Here is a 16,539-nt window from a genome sequence, read left to right as displayed (position 1 = left end):
AATGTATGGAATAACACTTGCCCCTTTTATTTTATTTTCGAAAGTAGCCTATGAGAGATCCTGGCGTGTTTCACACTAAATTTACAAGCAAAGAACATGCCACTACAATCCTTGTCCTCTTTCCCAAACAAGAAGACCCTCGGTGAGACTCCCAAGACATTTCCAAGTGCAGCCAGCGGCGTTTCCGCCCCCTCCCTCTCCAGCTAAAACCCACACGAGCATCGCGAAGGACCCTGGTCCGGCTCCCTGCTCTCCCTTCTCCCTCGTGGAGCGCCTGACAGGCGCAGGCCAGGGCTGCGTGGCAAACTCCGCGCGGCGGGGAGCGGAGAGGCGCTCCCGGCCGGGCTGGGGGAACCTGTCTCCCGCGCCGCCGCCGCCGCCGCGCTCCCCCAACTTTCATTCATCGCCGGCGCCGCCGCGCACCCCCCGCCCCGCGGCGGCCGTGCCGGGGCCGTGCCGGGCGGGCCGGGGCGGGCGGCGGCGCAGCCAGTGAGCGGGCTCGGGGCGCCGCGGGCGGGGCCGGGGGGGCGCGGCCAGGCCGGCCCTATATAGGGCGGCGCGGGGGGCGCACCCGGCTCCGTGGGAGCGGGCGAGGGGCGCCGCGCCGGGCAGGGAGGGGGGCGCCGGGCGGCCGCGTGGGGAGCTCTCGGCGAGGTGCCGGCGGCTCGTTCGGCTGGTGCCCGCGCTCGGGGAGCACTTTCGGCGGTCGGCGGCAGGCACCTTGCGGCGGGGAGGAGAGCCGGCCGGCCTGCGAGCGGCGGTGCTAGCCCATTGTTCAAGCGGAAAGACTCGGGGTGCGAGGGAAGGAGCCTGGCTTGTCGTGTCCGTTCTCCCGCTCCCCACCGCTCCCCTCCGCCGTTTCCCTCCGCGCCGGAGGAGCGCCGCCGCCAGGGAGCCGAGGGCCGGGCTGTTCGGCACCAGCACCGACAGCTCAGGTGCACCGGCGGGATCAGGGAAAGAGGCGCCAACCCTTCCCGAGGTGCTGCGCCTCGGGGGGGCTCCGGGAGAGGAGGAAAGTTGCTCCCTTTCCTGCAGCAAGCCCAGGAGCTGCTGAACTGGCCTCACCTGGAAGGACTGAGCAGTTCCCACCTCTTCCATCAGGTGCCTTTGCCGCAGCAAAGCCACGGTATCCGGGAGACCACGGGGAGCAGAATAACACCCCTCCCCGCCCCTCCCGCTCTCGCCGCACTTCGCTTGTTATCTGCTCTGTCTCGCCGTGCTCCCGGGATCACAGGAGGATCTATAACTGTGATCTGTCACCGAGGAGAAGGTCGTGGATGAACTCCCTTCCAGCAGGGCAACGAATCACTTCTCGACTGATTATTATTACCGTGGTCAAGGACCAGCCCTTTCCTGCTAAACTTGGCTTGGGAGCGTACAGCAGGAGGGGGCGCGGGGGGTGGAGAGCCAAGCCCAACAGCATCTTGTGTGTTTGACTTTTTTTTTTCCCCTCCCTCCTCCTTCCGTGAGACAGTTTGATGAATGCCTGCGAGAGGGGTATGATTTGCTGAGGCGCCTCTGGCAGGGCGGTGTGTGCGCGGTGTGTGTCAGCCCCGCCGCCGCCCCCCGTGGGGCTGTGAGCGGCCCGCGGCGGGGGACGCGCGTGGGAGCGGCTGCAGCGCTGCGCGGGCCGCCGCGCAGGAAGCGCCGCCGGGCGGACGGGGCTCCGCGGCCTCTCGCCGGGGGCTCAGCGGGGAGTCACGGCTTTGAAAGGGGCGAAGAGGAACATAAGTAGCTCGCCCAACTCCACCGCACCCTGAGACCCTGGGGTTGCTTCGCCATCGCAGGGAGCGTGTGAAGACGAGACCCAAGTGCCGCCTCTCCCAGCCACCGACGGGCCAGCGAGGGACGGCCCGGGCGCGGCCCCGCGCCTAGCGAAGTTGCCCTCAGCCGCCGACCGGTGCCACCCGCCTCACTTTGCCGGGGTTGTTTTCTTGACTTGGCTTTGGATAGAAAAGACTTCGCTGTCTCCGCACCGTGAAAGTTGCCCGAGCGCTCCCCGCGGCGAGGAGGAGGGCGGCGCGCCCCGCGCCTCCCCGGGGCCGAGGCCGGTGGGCCCGGCTGGGCTGCAGCGGGCGGTGATGATGTGCGGCTGGGGGAAGCTCACCCTGTCCCTGGGGCTGCTGCTGGCGATGGCGGGCGCGGTGGCGCCGCAGCCGTGCCCGGCGCAGTGCTCCTGCTCGGGGAGCACCGTGGACTGTCACGGGCTGGCGCTGCGCGGCGTCCCGAGGAACATCCCCCGCAACACCGAGAGGCTGTAAGTAACCCGGCCGGGGCGGCGGCGAGCGCCCCTCGGCCCCCTGCTCCCTTCAGGGCTCCGGCCGGCGCCGGCTGTCGGGCTGAGGTGGCCCCCGGCCCCGGCCTGGTTTAGGGTCCCGACGCCCTTTGGGTGGGGGTTTTCTGTTCCCTTCTCCTGCTGCTGGCCGTGCCCGTTTCACAGCGATGCGCGGAGACACGGAAGAGGTGGGCGCTGTTCCCAGCCGCTGCCTTTCATCCCGGGAAGCCGCGGTGAGCAGCGCGGTTCCCGCCTCCGCGGGGAGCGGGGGCGGGCACCACCGCGGCCGGGGGGCGCCCCGGGGCGGCGGCGGAGCGGCCTCTCCCCCCGCAGGCGCCCATTTCCCGTCAAACTTGGCTATTACGGCTCGCCTTCCCCGGGGCAGAGCCGGGCCGCGCTCCGCGGGCGTGGGCAGGGAGGCCCCGGGGCGCGCAGCGCTCCCTCCCGCCGCGGAGCCGCGAGGGGCGGGCGGGGGCGCGCATCTGCCGGCGGGCGAGGGCGCGCCGGGGTGCGATAGCCGCGCTCGCAGGGCACTCAGTGGTGCCGTAGCGGTGATCCCTCCCTCCACCCGCGGCTGGGCTGTCTTCTGTATGTGGCCGGTTATTTATTGTATCAGGCTGCCTTTCAGACGGGTCCTGAGAGTGGAAGTGGTGTGCGCGTTATTTCTTACTCTCTGATAAGTCATTTAAATGTTGGCATGTGAACGCGCGTCTGGAGTGGTGAATTTCACTCAGGAAGAGTATCAGGGACACATTCCTCCTGGGACTCGTGTGGTTTCTTTACAGTGGTGTTTTGGCCATATGTGGTATAAAGTGCTTAAAAACATACTACTTTCCCCCCCCTCCCTAGCTACGTTGGGAATGAACTATAATTGTTAGAATAGCTCCCATGTAATACCACTTCCTAAAGATTTGTCTCATGAATTGCCAAGTCTGGTTTTATTTGCAGTGATTGAAATTGAAAGATGTTTATTTCTTAAACCCAAAAAGTTATGAAAAAGAGGCATATACTCCAGAAGAAAAAGTAGTATAGAAGTATGATGAGAAATGCTAGGGCCTAAATACAGGTTTCTGTTGCTTCTGAACTTGCTTTGCATTCTGCAGTCAGTATAGCTTCCTGTGCAGCAAGTGGAGAGCTTAGTTTTGGTAAAACCTTATTTTCCATCACTTACTCCAGCAGTTTGAAACCTTAATGCTTGTTTGAAACCTAATATTTGTTATAGATAGTTAAGCCCTATGCCATACTGGGAAATCTGAAAATTGCTTGAAATGGTGAAAATTTAGTTGTTTTTTTTTTTCAGTCAGTTAGTTTTTGTAACAGTCAAAGTTTGTAACATATATAGATAGATAGATGTACCTCTATGTACTGAGTCTTGTGGTTCTTCTAAAAGCAGTTATAACCCCAAACATAGAGTCTTGAACTCTTCTATTGGTAAAGATTGTAGTTAAATGTGAGCTTTGTAATGGCAAGCAGGAGTGACTTTCCAAGACTCTCCTGCTACAAAGTTTCAAACTACTGTTTTCAAGGTAAATCGTTTTTCAGCTGCTTGGAAATTAGGAACTCGCATGGTGTTAATTGTAAGAATGGCTTGTTGCATTCGTTTATGTCTCCTAACTTCTAAAAATGCTGTGCTCCTGAAAACAAAACAATTTAAAAATAGCTTTTTAATGTTTTAATTTTGCTGCTTACAAATTATTCTTCTTAGGGATCTTAATGGAAATAACATCACAAGAATCACGAAGACTGACTTTGCTGGTCTGAGGCACCTTCGAGTTCTGTAAGTTTTCTCTTTCTCTCATTGATAACTCTTAGGACTGATGCTGCAGGTTGTAGTTACATTTCAGTTCATTTTCTCGATGGGTTATCACTTTTTAGCTACTATATTACCATATCTGAACCTAAAACTGCTCTGCCATGTGTTATGCACTGTTATGCGCAAGTGAGCAATTCCTTTGAACGAGATTTCTTTAAATGTTTTTAATCTCTCCTTAAGATGATGAGAGCTGGAGGACTTAATTTAGCACATAGCTTACAAGTTAGAGTTGCTAAAACTGGTTGAATAACCATCGGAGTTACTTCAGTTTAAGGCTGTGAAATTTATAGTTCACACTGAAAATGGGTACTCTCAACCGGAACTATAAGAGAGTTAATTAAGAAAAAAGTTATTCCTTTAGTGAATGTAAAAGCAAGTTCCAGGTGATTATTATTGCTCTTTCGTAGTTTCTTGACAAAACAGAAACTTTGCCACTGAAGTTGAGGAAGGAATTATTTGGTTGGTTTGTTTGGGTGGGTTTTTGGGTTCTTGTTTCTTTGTTTTAAAATTTTTTTTTCAAGCATTATCAAGGTTTTAAAATTTCATGGTAGTTTGTGGGGGCTTTTTGTTTATTTTTTGGTTGGGTTTTTTGTTGCTTTCTGCAGGAAATATCTAACTACTTAGCTTATTTGTTAAGGCTGGTTTAATTTGAGCGAGTGGTCTTGTAAAATCCTTTTCCTTGTCTCTCTGAAGTAAATATAACATTGTAGTAATTTTTGACTTTGTTACAAAACAGAGATACTCTTACGTTTACAATCTCTGTCAAGTCTTTTGCTGATGTTTCTCCCAACACCACAATTCAGAGTTTTGGATTTGTAATTCTCGAGTGAGACTGGTATCACCTTCATGCTGTTCGACTGGAGTCTCACAGCCTGCCGAAGGGCACTGATGTGTGTGCATGTGAGCATGCAGCCTCTAGGCATGTGTGTAGCTTTATAACTTTTGACTCCTTAAGTAAATGAGCAAATCTAATATTGATTCCCGTTTCTTTTACCAAGGCTTATTTTCCTACATATGGTTATATGAGCCCATGTAAATTGTTGGTGACAGGGATACAAAAGTTTAAAGTGGATGTCGCTCTACTATAGCTATTGGATTTTTTTTAAAGAACATGTGGCTGCCTTTAAATGACAGTTGTTAATGTGACAAATTATCTCAGAGATATTAAAACTTACGTCTAAAAATTTCTGTATTTCAGTCAGCTCATGGAGAACAAGATTAGTACTATTGAGAGAGGAGCATTCCAGGACTTAAAAGAACTGGAGAGGCTGTAAGTATATTTAATTCTAAAAGTTTCAACTTTTAGGGGGTGAAATTAGTTGTGTTTTAAGGCACTCAGGCTTCAGATTTTTTAAATACTTTTTTCTTTTTTTTTAGTATGTTTTCTAGCCTTATTGAGATGCAAGAGAAATAAGAAATTCTCAAGCAGCATTTAGGGGACTCGGTTGGGGGGGAACATTCAAGAGCAGTCTGGATTCAAAGTGCAAACTTCAATTGTCCCGTAGGCAATAGTTTCAATCCTATCTAATATTTTTCACTTTAATCTTGAATACACAAGGACTTTTGAGAACTCAAATGCACCAAAAGAAGGCTCTCTGACCTGTAGTGTTGGATATTTTATACAATGCCTTATTGGAAGTAACTTCTGGCTATAAAATATTTTCTTTTCACATAGCAGTGATTCAATTCTACTCCAGTTTTTTATGAGGGAAGCTTTTACAAAAGCTAAGAAGAAATATGAACTGTTAGTTTTCAAAAATAATTTTAATTTGGATTAAAAAAAAAATTGAGTACTGTGGGGAGAGAAGATGGAACAGAGATTAGACAACCTTATCTGGTGAAGTTGAAGTACAAACACCTGCTTGGTTGCATTGAGACTTAGAAAATGAGTCATTCCCAAGCTAGTTTTCAGTGTGTGCCTTCTGATTTTGTTACACTTCAAATGAAAATATTTTTAAGTGTATTGTGAAACTTGGGACAGCTGACTTGTTAAAGGCAGGATGCTGATTGTTGGACATAGTGTGGAGCCTGGAAAATATTAATATATATGTTCCTGTAGAACTTGACTCATGTCTTCATTATTAGGCATTGTAGTTGTTGCATTTTCATTATATCACCTTTTCTTTAAGCATGCCTCTGAGGTCTTGCTCAGTGTTTCATTTGCTGCTGCTTTAACTTTATAGAAGTATTTCTACTGTACTCAATTGAAAAGCAGCACTGGCCTGAGTGTAGTTTGTCTTATTATAGTTGCTTTGTACCCACAGCTGCTGTGGGTTTAAAACAAAAACCTCCGCAAACCATTATGGTTTGGTTGGTCATTTAGACAAAGCTGTTCAAGAGAATTAGTACCCACCAGTGTAATTATGATATTTCTATAATAGTTGAAATATTATGTACTTGAGATAATTACCTTATTTTTTTCAAATAAGCCAAAGTAACTTTTTGACCTAAAAAGTTGATGTCATTATGTAGTGCAACTCTTTGGAAAAAAACTGGCTGTGCATTTCTAAGTAGTATTAAAACACTTAATTCAATGCTTTTTTTACAATGTGTTTTCAACTTTGTACAAAGTATAGGAATTTAAAACAGCTTTTTCTGCTGAGGGATAGACAGGAATAATATATGCATATTCCTTAATTTGGTTTACGGTGTCTAGATAAAAAATTAAACAGCAGTGTAGTTCATATTGCAAAGTAAATACTCATATGTGAAACATGAAAAAACATTGAGATCCGCACTGTGTATATGGTTTGACACTGAGATACCAAATGCTTACAAAGTTTTAAAACAGTTTATCAGCAGCCTTATTTCTTAACTATTTCAGAGTAAGGTCCTGCTATGTGATTCATTAACAAATTTCAAAAAACTTCAAGGCTTTTACTGGTTATATTTCTGAAGTACAGAACTGTTTTACCAGAGAAAAATGAACTTCAGTAGTTGAAACTTACTTGTCTGATGTGTTTGTATTTTGCCATTACATTGTTTCATTTTTTCTTTGGTTTTCCCTTGATAATTGGAAAACAATAGCTATTTTTCATTTACATAAGATACTAGTTCTGAAGAGGAATTTTGATACTTTTGGATACTTTGTGGGTTATATTTGTTCACTCTTCAGCAGGCAGACTATGCTATCTGAAGACTTAGTTATTTAGACCTATGAGCTTAGATTATGTTTTGTCTTCAGAGTTATATTACATCTGCTCCAACACTTGTCAGTTTCTTTAATTTGCTGGAATTCAGTCCGTGTTAGGTGTGTGGGTGACTTGTAATTTGAATATATATGCAGGATGTCTGTAAACTGCCCCAGCTGTTGGCTAAGAGCAAATATTTCATATTTGTGGGGAAAAGCTGAGAAAATTCTTCTTGTTTACAACTGCCAAGTCCATCTGATGAAGGCACATTGTTATCTGACAGCCAATTCATCTCCTTGGGATTTTGAAATCCAAAATGATTTCTCAGGAAACCTGTGGGTACTTCATTCAAGTATTTTCTTTTATACATTAAATAGCAAGCACTTTAAAGCTTTTTAATTTTTTTTCAATGTGTGAGTGTAGGGTGTCACATTCTCACTTTAAGTGTAATGTGCCAAGCTGCTGTCAGAGTACCTGATACAGACCTTTTAGCATGGAAGCAGAGGGTGTAAGAGAACTTCAGGGCAGCTTAAATGAAGACCATTTAATTTATAAGATTGTTTACATGTAATACTGCTTATGTTGAAATATCTTGTGCTAGTGTATACAGGCTTAATTTTAAAAGATATTTCCTGTTCTTCAGTACTCTTCAATGTGAACAACAGTAGTTTCTCTTTGGGAAAAAGAAATGCCCATCTCTCTAAGTGAAGTGCTGGGGTTTGTTTGGGTGGTGGCTTTTTGTTTGTTTCTTGGGTTTTTTTGGTTGTTTTTAACTGCAGTCTCAGTTAAATTTTTTTTAGACCAGTAACTCTGATTTCCATGGAACTGTTTGGTTGGTTAATGAGTTACTTGTGAATGCTCACTTATAGGTCTGATAATTCAAAATGCTGGATATCCTCAGCTCCTTTTAATGGAAGGGCGGACCTGAAATGGTTTGCAAAATTATTCTCAGAAAGGAGAAACTTTTGACCTCTTCAGAAGATATCTGCTTAAGATTGAATTTTATTAAATTCATAAAAATATGCCAGGTGGTTTCTCCTGCAAATTAATAAAATATCTTTAGTACACTATGTAAGTTAGTACATGGAGCTATTTGTGACCTATAGACCTAATATGCTCCACAATGGGAATTTGTGTCACACCAGTGTAATTGTACAAGTGCAATGGAACCCAAGGCTGCAGTAAATACTGCTGTAAAAAGTGATTATTATTACAGCAGCCTGAATGAAAGTAAAACTTTTCATTTGCAATAAACTATTGTGTGCCTTTGCCTGCTACTTAAGAAATAGGAGGGGAAAAGCAAGGTGGAAATTTGCAACTTAGTGAGTTTTAGGTTTGTGGAAACTGTAGTAGCTAGAGAAACACTGGTGAAGTTGATATTGCTGTAAGCCTTTTAGATGGATACTTCTGGGAGAAGTCTTCAAGTCAAATAAATTGCTATACATTGCAGTGTTCACTTTGCAGTGTTCACTTAGTTCCAATCTCTGACAGCTTTTAAGGTTCTTAAGGACTGAGCTCTTAAGGCTCCAGTCCAAGCCAGTTTTGTACAACACTGCCTGAACTGGCTTGTCTGCCACAAATATGATTTTTTTCACAGACTGGATACCGAACAGAAGAATTGCATGGTCTGTTTTGTTGTGTAGATGTTTTGTCTGCTGAAACAACCCACTTTGATTGAGAAATGGGCTGTATGCACTGAAATTCAGTTGGGAAAACTTGTATCTTTGAGTACATCCTGAAGCAATGCTAAAAGCTCTTGGACTAATTACAGTCTTGACATCTGCAATAATTACTGTACTTAATATCTGCAGGACTTTCTTTATTATCTATAACTTATTTGAGCCCATGTACTTGAGCAGAGCCTCTAAAGAGTATGTGGCTCTTCAGTAAATGGCAGTGTAAGTGCCCTAGAGTGAGGGTTGGATGTGGCCTCTTAGGGGTTTGAACCTCTCTTACAGAGACCACAGTCATGTGTCAGCAGTGGCTTTCAATATGCTTCATGGCAGGAAGACAGAAAGGGTCAAGACGTGGAGGATTTTCACAACACTTAGGGATTTCCAGAGACCACTGCTTATTATGGGGGACAAAACTTTTTGAAACAATTCCTTATGAGAATGTGAAATCAAAAACTTGTTTCTTCTTTCTTCATAAAGCTGTCATCTTGGGTGTGATGTTTATATTAGTTGAAATAGTACATTAAGACAGCAAGATGAAGATGAACTGAAAGTTTCCACTTTGTGAAAACTGACACTGTTAGACACAGCTTTAGAAATAATTTTTAGTACGTGTAGGCCATTGTTATCCCCAAATTCACCTCATTCGCTAGTGTTGCAAATACTTCTTAAAATATGCCAGTGTTTTTACAAGTTATTGTCATTTAGAGGGAAGTATAAAATTTTGTTGAAGACAGCTTCCATAGACTGCTGAACCAGTTCTGTAAGAAGCTACTTAAATCTAAAATGTCTGTACAGTTCCATGTAGCCTAGAAATAGAGGGTTGTCAGGTTTTTGAGGATTAAATATACTCTTCACATGTTTACAGAGAAGAGCAGTTACCTTTTCATTTATAAAAAAATAAAAAATTGGCTGATAGGAAAACTTTTCAATCATAATTTTTCCTAATATGTTTTTTAAGTCTAAGTAGTTGGGATTCCAGCTCTTATTATGCCAGGGCTATGACAAGGAAAAAATGTCAGAATAGGAGGGGTTTACAGCAATAGTTTCAGAACTACTCACTTTTTTTCTTCCTGTATTTATGAATAATCCATTGAGGGAGCAGTATGTCCCTAAAATGCTAATTTAGAGTCTGATTCTGCAGACATTTACCATGTGAATAACTTGGTTTGCATGAGTAGTCTCACTGATTACTCCTGTGAGAAAGGTTACTTGTGTGGCCTAAGAAGTTTCCAGGCCAAGCCTCCCTATTTTTGATACTTGAATTAGCAAATTTTATTTTTAAAGTGTCCATTTAAAGTGTTACCTGTGTAGACTTAAAATGCAAACTATGGGGAAAAAAAACCAACCCAACCCAAAACCCCATAAACAAAGGAAATAAGCCACCAGTCCCCCAACCAAACCCATTTCTGCTGAAACTGGTGTGTAGATGAAATGTTACTCCCAAAGAATAACTTCAACTTCTGAGTTGGTGTCTGAGCTAAACAGACCCACCATACCTCCCCAAAAAACAGCCCCTCTGAGCTACATGATGTGAGTAAGCTGCAGTCATGAGTTCAAGGAAAGAATGCTGAACCTCAAGCTGGTACATGAAGGAGCTTTTAAACTGTAATCTACCCATTGTATTTTCATGTTTCTTACAATGCATGCTGATGCAATATTTCAATTTTCATAAAATATTTCAAGAATTAAATGTTTTGTTAGAGTTTGTTGATTTTTCTAAATTTTTGCAACACAGGTCTAAAATGACAAACTGAGGAATTGTCCCTACTTGCCATTTATTTGGGCTCTATCTCCTTGAATACATTAAAACAAGTTATTCAAAGTTAACATGAAGAGAGCACTTACTTAGGTGTGTACTTATGAGTGTTTGAGTAGTACTGAAAGTCAGTATTGTTTTGTACATGCTGTGGATGAACAATTTGAAACTTACAGAGCCATAGCATAGAAGGAAAAGTATATTTCAACTACATAGATTCAAGAAAAAGTTCTTTCTACTTAGTAAACAAACTGTAGTACTAGGTGGATTTCTTTACAGGATACAGATTGGTATGTGAAATTACTGTGTGCAGCTTCAGCTGCAGCATGGGTTTAATTATGATTAATACAAAGAAAATCATCTTGTCAAAAATCTTAAATGGGCTTCAGTAAAATAAAGTGGGGTTTAGTGGTATCCATGTATTGCAGGGTTAGAGTTTTCCAGTTGAGCTCTAACTTTGTCAGATAAATGTGGTAAACTATTACACTGCATTAGTAGGTTTTGAAATTACAAAATAAAAACTGACTTGGGAGTTACTGTGATCTCTGAATGCATGGGGTGTTACAGAGCATCTCATCTGACAAAGTCATGCATTGCAGGGTAGACTAAGAAGGGGAATGTTCCATCTAGGGTAAAGACAAATGCAGTTTGTCTTGGACATAACAGCCCAGCAGGCCTGGGCGTTTATCAAGGGCTTTAACAGCTGCTTCAAAATAGACTAGATGAACAAATACTATTCTTTCTGTCTAGTCTAGAAAAGGGCTATATTATATGTATGCTCTTTCTTAGAGTGCAGACTTGGTGAATCACTGATGGGGGGGAAAAAACCACCATGTTGTCCAGAGATTAAAATAAACCTATGTGCAAATATTTTGTTCTGCATGAGATTGCAGTTTTATTCCAAATTGACTAACTCTATTCATAAAATGTAAATTCCAATAGTTTTAAGAGAGGAATGGCAATATTTTCTGTGATTATTTAAATGTGAGCTGCATCAATAAATTAATCCTAGAATAAGCAGGCTTGGGGTGAACTTTTTTCTTTCTGAGTTTTGAATCTGATAGTATATCATATATATAGTATTATATATATAATATATATATAATTATTACATATATTATTATATATAATTATATATATATCATATATATAGTATTGTATATATAGTATTTTCAGTTACAGAAGAGAAGGGTTAGAAACCATAGATTTCACTTCTATGAAGCTATATGATCATAATCTAGCAGCAGGTACTTCTGGAAAAAATGTTGAATGTCACCTGTTTTTATAATGAGGTTTTGGGTTTTTAGCTGAAGCAAAATATGACTTTTTTTTTTTCCCCTCAATTTACAGACACTTAGGTGTCAAGGCTAATGTGGAATTTAGGACCCCTGGCAAAAATTCTGTGTTAGCAGTAGAACCACTATTCGAGGAATCATTTCTATCACTATCATTCCTAAAAGCACAGCTGATAAATGAGCAATATTTCATCTTATGAAGTTATAAAGTGTGTCAATGAAATCAATTTTTTAGGGATAAGACCTTGTGTTATATAGTCTAGAAGTTGTACCGAGGTTTTAGATTGAGTTCGTAGCTCTTTAGCTGAAAGTTAGTCTCGAGTTTCTTTTCTCACTGAATCCTGGTCTTCATTGTGGCAGGCAAGTTCCTTACTGGAGTCTGAGAATTAATTTTTTTCATTTGGGGCACATTCTGGGCAGTTCTGACTACAGCTGCTGGGGAAGTCTGGGTTTGACTAACTAAAACCCGTGGGGATATTCATGTGCTTGCTTTTTAAGGCTGCTTGATGTTACACTTGTCTCCTCTCTGTAGCATTGGTACTTAATCACCTGTGTGGCTTCAGTCTGAGTATATGAGCATATGAAGAGTTAATTCCTTCACACAGGTGTGTCATAGTTAAGGGAAGAATAATGAGCACAGGTAGAGAGGCCTGGTTTTTAACAGCCCTGAAGGGAGTGAACAGTTATTCCTTGTTAATCATGGATGTGAGAAATCCTTGTTTTAGCTAGTCTTACATACTTTAAGGGCAATGCACTGCACATTCTTCCTCTTAGAACAGGGAGGAGACCACGAAGCCTCTGGTGTTAATCACTTACCAATGGAATGTGGGACTATAGTACATGAATTATACAGGCCACTTGTATTAATAGTTTCTTAAGAAAAATAATTTAAAAATACTACTGTAGTTATTCTGTATTAACAGACTTTTGTCAAAGCAACATCGAATATCTGCTTTAAAAATGTCTGTTGAATCAGAGATAGAAAAAGGCTGGTTTTGAAGACAGTATATAAAAGATGCAGTGTTCCAATGGATTTTTAAAAAATCATATTATAGCTACATTTTGATTACAGAATGCTACAAAATATTTGATAAAACTAATTCCAAGAGCAATGTTCTTCTAAAAGACTTGTCAATGCCCACTATTTATTTTTATTATATTTAATTCATCTGAGTGTCTTTTCTCATGGGATTCCTTTTATAGGTCTAGAAGTCAAATTGCTGTGAGAAGTCCTGTTTGCTCTTTGCAGACCTTTTTACAAATTCCAGGGCGGGAAGGCTGTTTATTTTTCCCACATCTGTTTTGTGCTCATCCTTTGTGGCATTGTTTGCTGGATGCTCTTCTTTCTTGCTTCCACTGAAATGGGTAATTTGCACTGTTGCAAAATGGTGAAGCTAGATCTGATTCTGCAGAGCTGTTGTGCCAATGTTTTTGTTTCAAATGGTGGTTTTCTTCAGAAGCTATTTTAAATGGATTCTATAGAGCACTGATATTAAACTTAATGCTACACATTTTAGCTCTTAAAAATCATATTTATTTCTTGCAGAATGAGTTCAGTATTTTTTAAAATGCTGATTTAGTATTAGGTGGCCACAGGTAAAAATTGACTTGTCATTACGTTTTAATATAGCATATTTGAAAGATTATCTAAGATGCTCCTTATTTGGATTGTAGAAACCACACTTCTATCTGGAGTCTTACAACTCAGTCTTACAGAGTTTATCTGTATTAGGTTTCTGGCTGCAGCTTCAGTGACTCATACTGTTATACTACCTCATTTACTATGAAGAGCCTGGTTGAAACTTCATCAGAAGAAACATTTTATTTTCCTATTGTTTTTCAGAGTATGTGTTCATTGTGCAGGCTTGTCTTTAATAATAGTCTAGACTGTTAGTCAAATACAACATGGCAAAGTCTCCTTTTATTTTTTTAAGGCACACCAGCCATTCTCATTTAGTTTGGCAGGATGTCTGTACAGGTGCTCTAGAAAAATTCTTGAGTGAAATTTGCTGTAGTAACTTCATGCCAGAAAGACAGTTACAAGCCTGTCAGGCCTATCTGCAGGCCTTTCTTGTCTTTCTAAACAATCTGTTCAAACCTCAGTTAAATTTCACCTACTAGATCAGCTTCAGCTCCCCTCTCTGCCTTGTTTTTGCTTTCTTGGAAGTAATCCCAGTTATTGTCAAATCATTCTTGTTTTGTCTGATACTTGAACCTCTGTTACTCTATGAAGTAACATGTTCTAGACATGTAGTATAACTTCTGTTTCCTTCTTTATGGTGTACTTTACGGAGTAGAATCCCATAAGTGAGCTTCACAAGATTGTGGAGGCTTGAAGAAGTCTCTGGAGATTGTCTAATCCCATGCTACTGATTAACTCAAGGTCCATCCCAGCAGGTGTCTGAAGGCTGTTTCCAGTTGGATTTTGAATCTCTCCAGCAATGGAGAGTCTGCAGCCTCTCTGTGTGACCACCCTCACAGTCACTATTCTTAAGTTGAAATACAGTTTTCCTGTTCTTTGATTTGTACCCATTGCCTCTTGTCCTTTCACTGTGCACCGCTGAGAAGAGTCTGGCTCAGTTTTCCTTACTTGGGATGGAATCACATCACTTATTTGTACACATGAAGTATTGATACACATTGAGATATCTCTGAGACTTTTCCTCCTCAGGCTAAGCAGTCCCTGCCCTCTCAACTTCTTCCAATGTGACAGGTGCTTCAATCTGTCTCCTTTGTCATTTTAGCAGTTCTTCCCTGGACTTGGTCCAGTCTCTTGTGGTGGGAGTCCAGCACTGGGCACAGCTCTCCAGATGTCTCACCAGTGCTGATTTTAGGGGAAGGACCACATGCCTTGACCTGCTGGTAACAATCCTATTATTACAGCCTGGGATGCTGTTGGCCTTCTGTGCAAGGGCACATTGCTGGCTTCATTTGAATTTCTTATTCACCTGCACCCTAGATTGTTCTCTGTGGTGGTTCTTCCAGCTGGTGGTTCTCCAGTGTGTGCTGGTGTATGGAGTTAGTCTTCTCCAGGTTCAGGTCTTTCCATTTCCCTTTTGTTGCCCTTCCCAAGTTTCTTTTTCAAGCAATACTCCAGCCTGTTTGTGTTACTTTCAGGCAGTGCACAGACTTAGTGCATCAGTCATTCTTTCCAGTTTTGTAGCATCTGCAAATATTCTGAGGGTGCAGTGTGTCCCATCTTCCAGGTCATGAATGAAGTTTTGAACAGTACTGGTTCCATTGCTGACTCCTGGAGTATGTAACTTGTGACTGTTCTCCAAATGGACTTTGTGCCCCTGACCACAGCTCTTTGAACTTGGCACTTTTGGTAGTTTTCAGTCCACCTCACCATCTGCTTTTGTAGTCTGTACTCTATCAGTTTGTCTGTGAGGACAACCATTATGAATGGCAGTGTCAGAACCCTTACTGAAGTCAAGATAAACATCTACTGCCTTCCCCTCATCTGCCAAGTTCCTTATTCATTGTAGGAGGCTGCCAGGCTGGTCAGGAATCATTTTCTCAATGTCAAATCTGTGCTGACCACTCCCAGTCATCATTGTGTCCTTACTGTGTCTAAAATAGAAATAGAAATATTTTGCCCAGTTGCCTTTTCAGGCATTGAGATGAGGCTTCCTAGCCTGCAGTTTCCTGGCTTTTACTGTGTTCTTCATGCTTTTTAGTGCTGTAGGCAGAATTAATAAGAATAATGACTAAATATTTATAGAAATATCTTTTCTATTGAGACAGTAAGGAATATAGAAAACAGCAGCCTTAGTTTGTCTTTTCTTTATAGTGAAAAAAATGCTTTAAAAAGGCAAAGTGAGTATAGATGCTTGACAGCACAAAATACTGTTCTGCATAATGTAGGGAGAATTGATTGGGGTAGGAGAGGAGTGTGGTAATTTTGGACTTGACATCAAATTCACAGGAGAAGAAAATGAAGGACAGAAAATACCTTAGGTTTCAAGTAGCATGCACTAGCTCAATGTAGTACTATAGCTGAGAAGTACTTTTTACTGCTTCCTACACAAATAAGACACTGAATTTGCAGTAGTGTCCTGCTACTGTTCAGAATTTTTTTTTTCTTACTAAAACAAATATCTAATTTATATTTGAAATTAAATGGGAATATCTTTTTTAGCTAATCACTATTTAGACTGGAAAGTGGAGTCCTGCTTAAGTGTTTCTTGACCTGGGGAAAACCTTGGACATCCAATGCTCTAAGAACAGCCTTGAACTTCTCAGATTCCAGTTTTTACTCATGTGGTTGGTGAACTTGATATTGTTAGGCTTAATGAGATTATGAGTAGTTTGACTAGAGAAATTGTCTTTGCAGAGAATTCTTAATGGAAAAATTGGCACAATCTTTTGCTTAGCTCTTAGTTCTTGGGCTTTCCTCTCACTTGATGACATGCAAGTCACATTCAGAGAGAGCAGTTGCCAGATGTGTTGAAGTTCAGCAGATTGTGGCTTTGGACATGGATGCACAAATATTTTCTGCCTCTGGCAGATATAGCACAATGTTTTTGTAGGAAAGTAGTGATTTGCCTTCCTTTCAGATGGAAGTCTAAGTCTATAATTTCTCTGTTGAGG

At 42.3% G+C, this 16,539-nt stretch overlaps 1 protein-coding gene across 7 annotated transcripts in view; it reads left to right on the top strand.

Annotated features, from left to right (window-relative positions):
- Window positions 1-1,653: 1,653 nt before the first annotated feature.
- SLIT2 (slit guidance ligand 2) overlaps window positions 1,654-16,539 on the top strand; it is a 258,782-nt gene continuing 243,896 nt past the window's right edge. For 3 of the 7 annotated variants that reach the window (XM_066548566.1, XM_066548564.1, XM_066548565.1), the window contains exons 1-3: window positions 1,659-2,257; window positions 3,981-4,052; window positions 5,287-5,358. In XM_066548566.1, coding sequence (XP_066404663.1) covers window positions 2,082-2,257; window positions 3,981-4,052; window positions 5,287-5,358 — 320 coding nt within the window. In that variant the 5' untranslated portion in view covers window positions 1,659-2,081. Of the gene's footprint in view, window positions 2,258-3,980; window positions 4,053-5,286; window positions 5,359-16,539 lie in introns of all 7 variants that reach the window. The other 4 variants (XM_066548563.1, XM_066548567.1, XM_066548570.1 and 1 more) reach the window with 3 other exon arrangements.

The sequence above is a fragment of the Molothrus aeneus genome, chromosome 4 (assembly GCF_037042795.1).
Source record: "Molothrus aeneus isolate 106 chromosome 4, BPBGC_Maene_1.0, whole genome shotgun sequence".
In the NCBI taxonomy this organism is placed as follows: domain Eukaryota; kingdom Metazoa; phylum Chordata; class Aves; order Passeriformes; family Icteridae; genus Molothrus; species Molothrus aeneus.
Note: the sequence above shows the minus strand (reverse complement) of the source record. Positions and strands in the feature narration are given on the sequence as shown.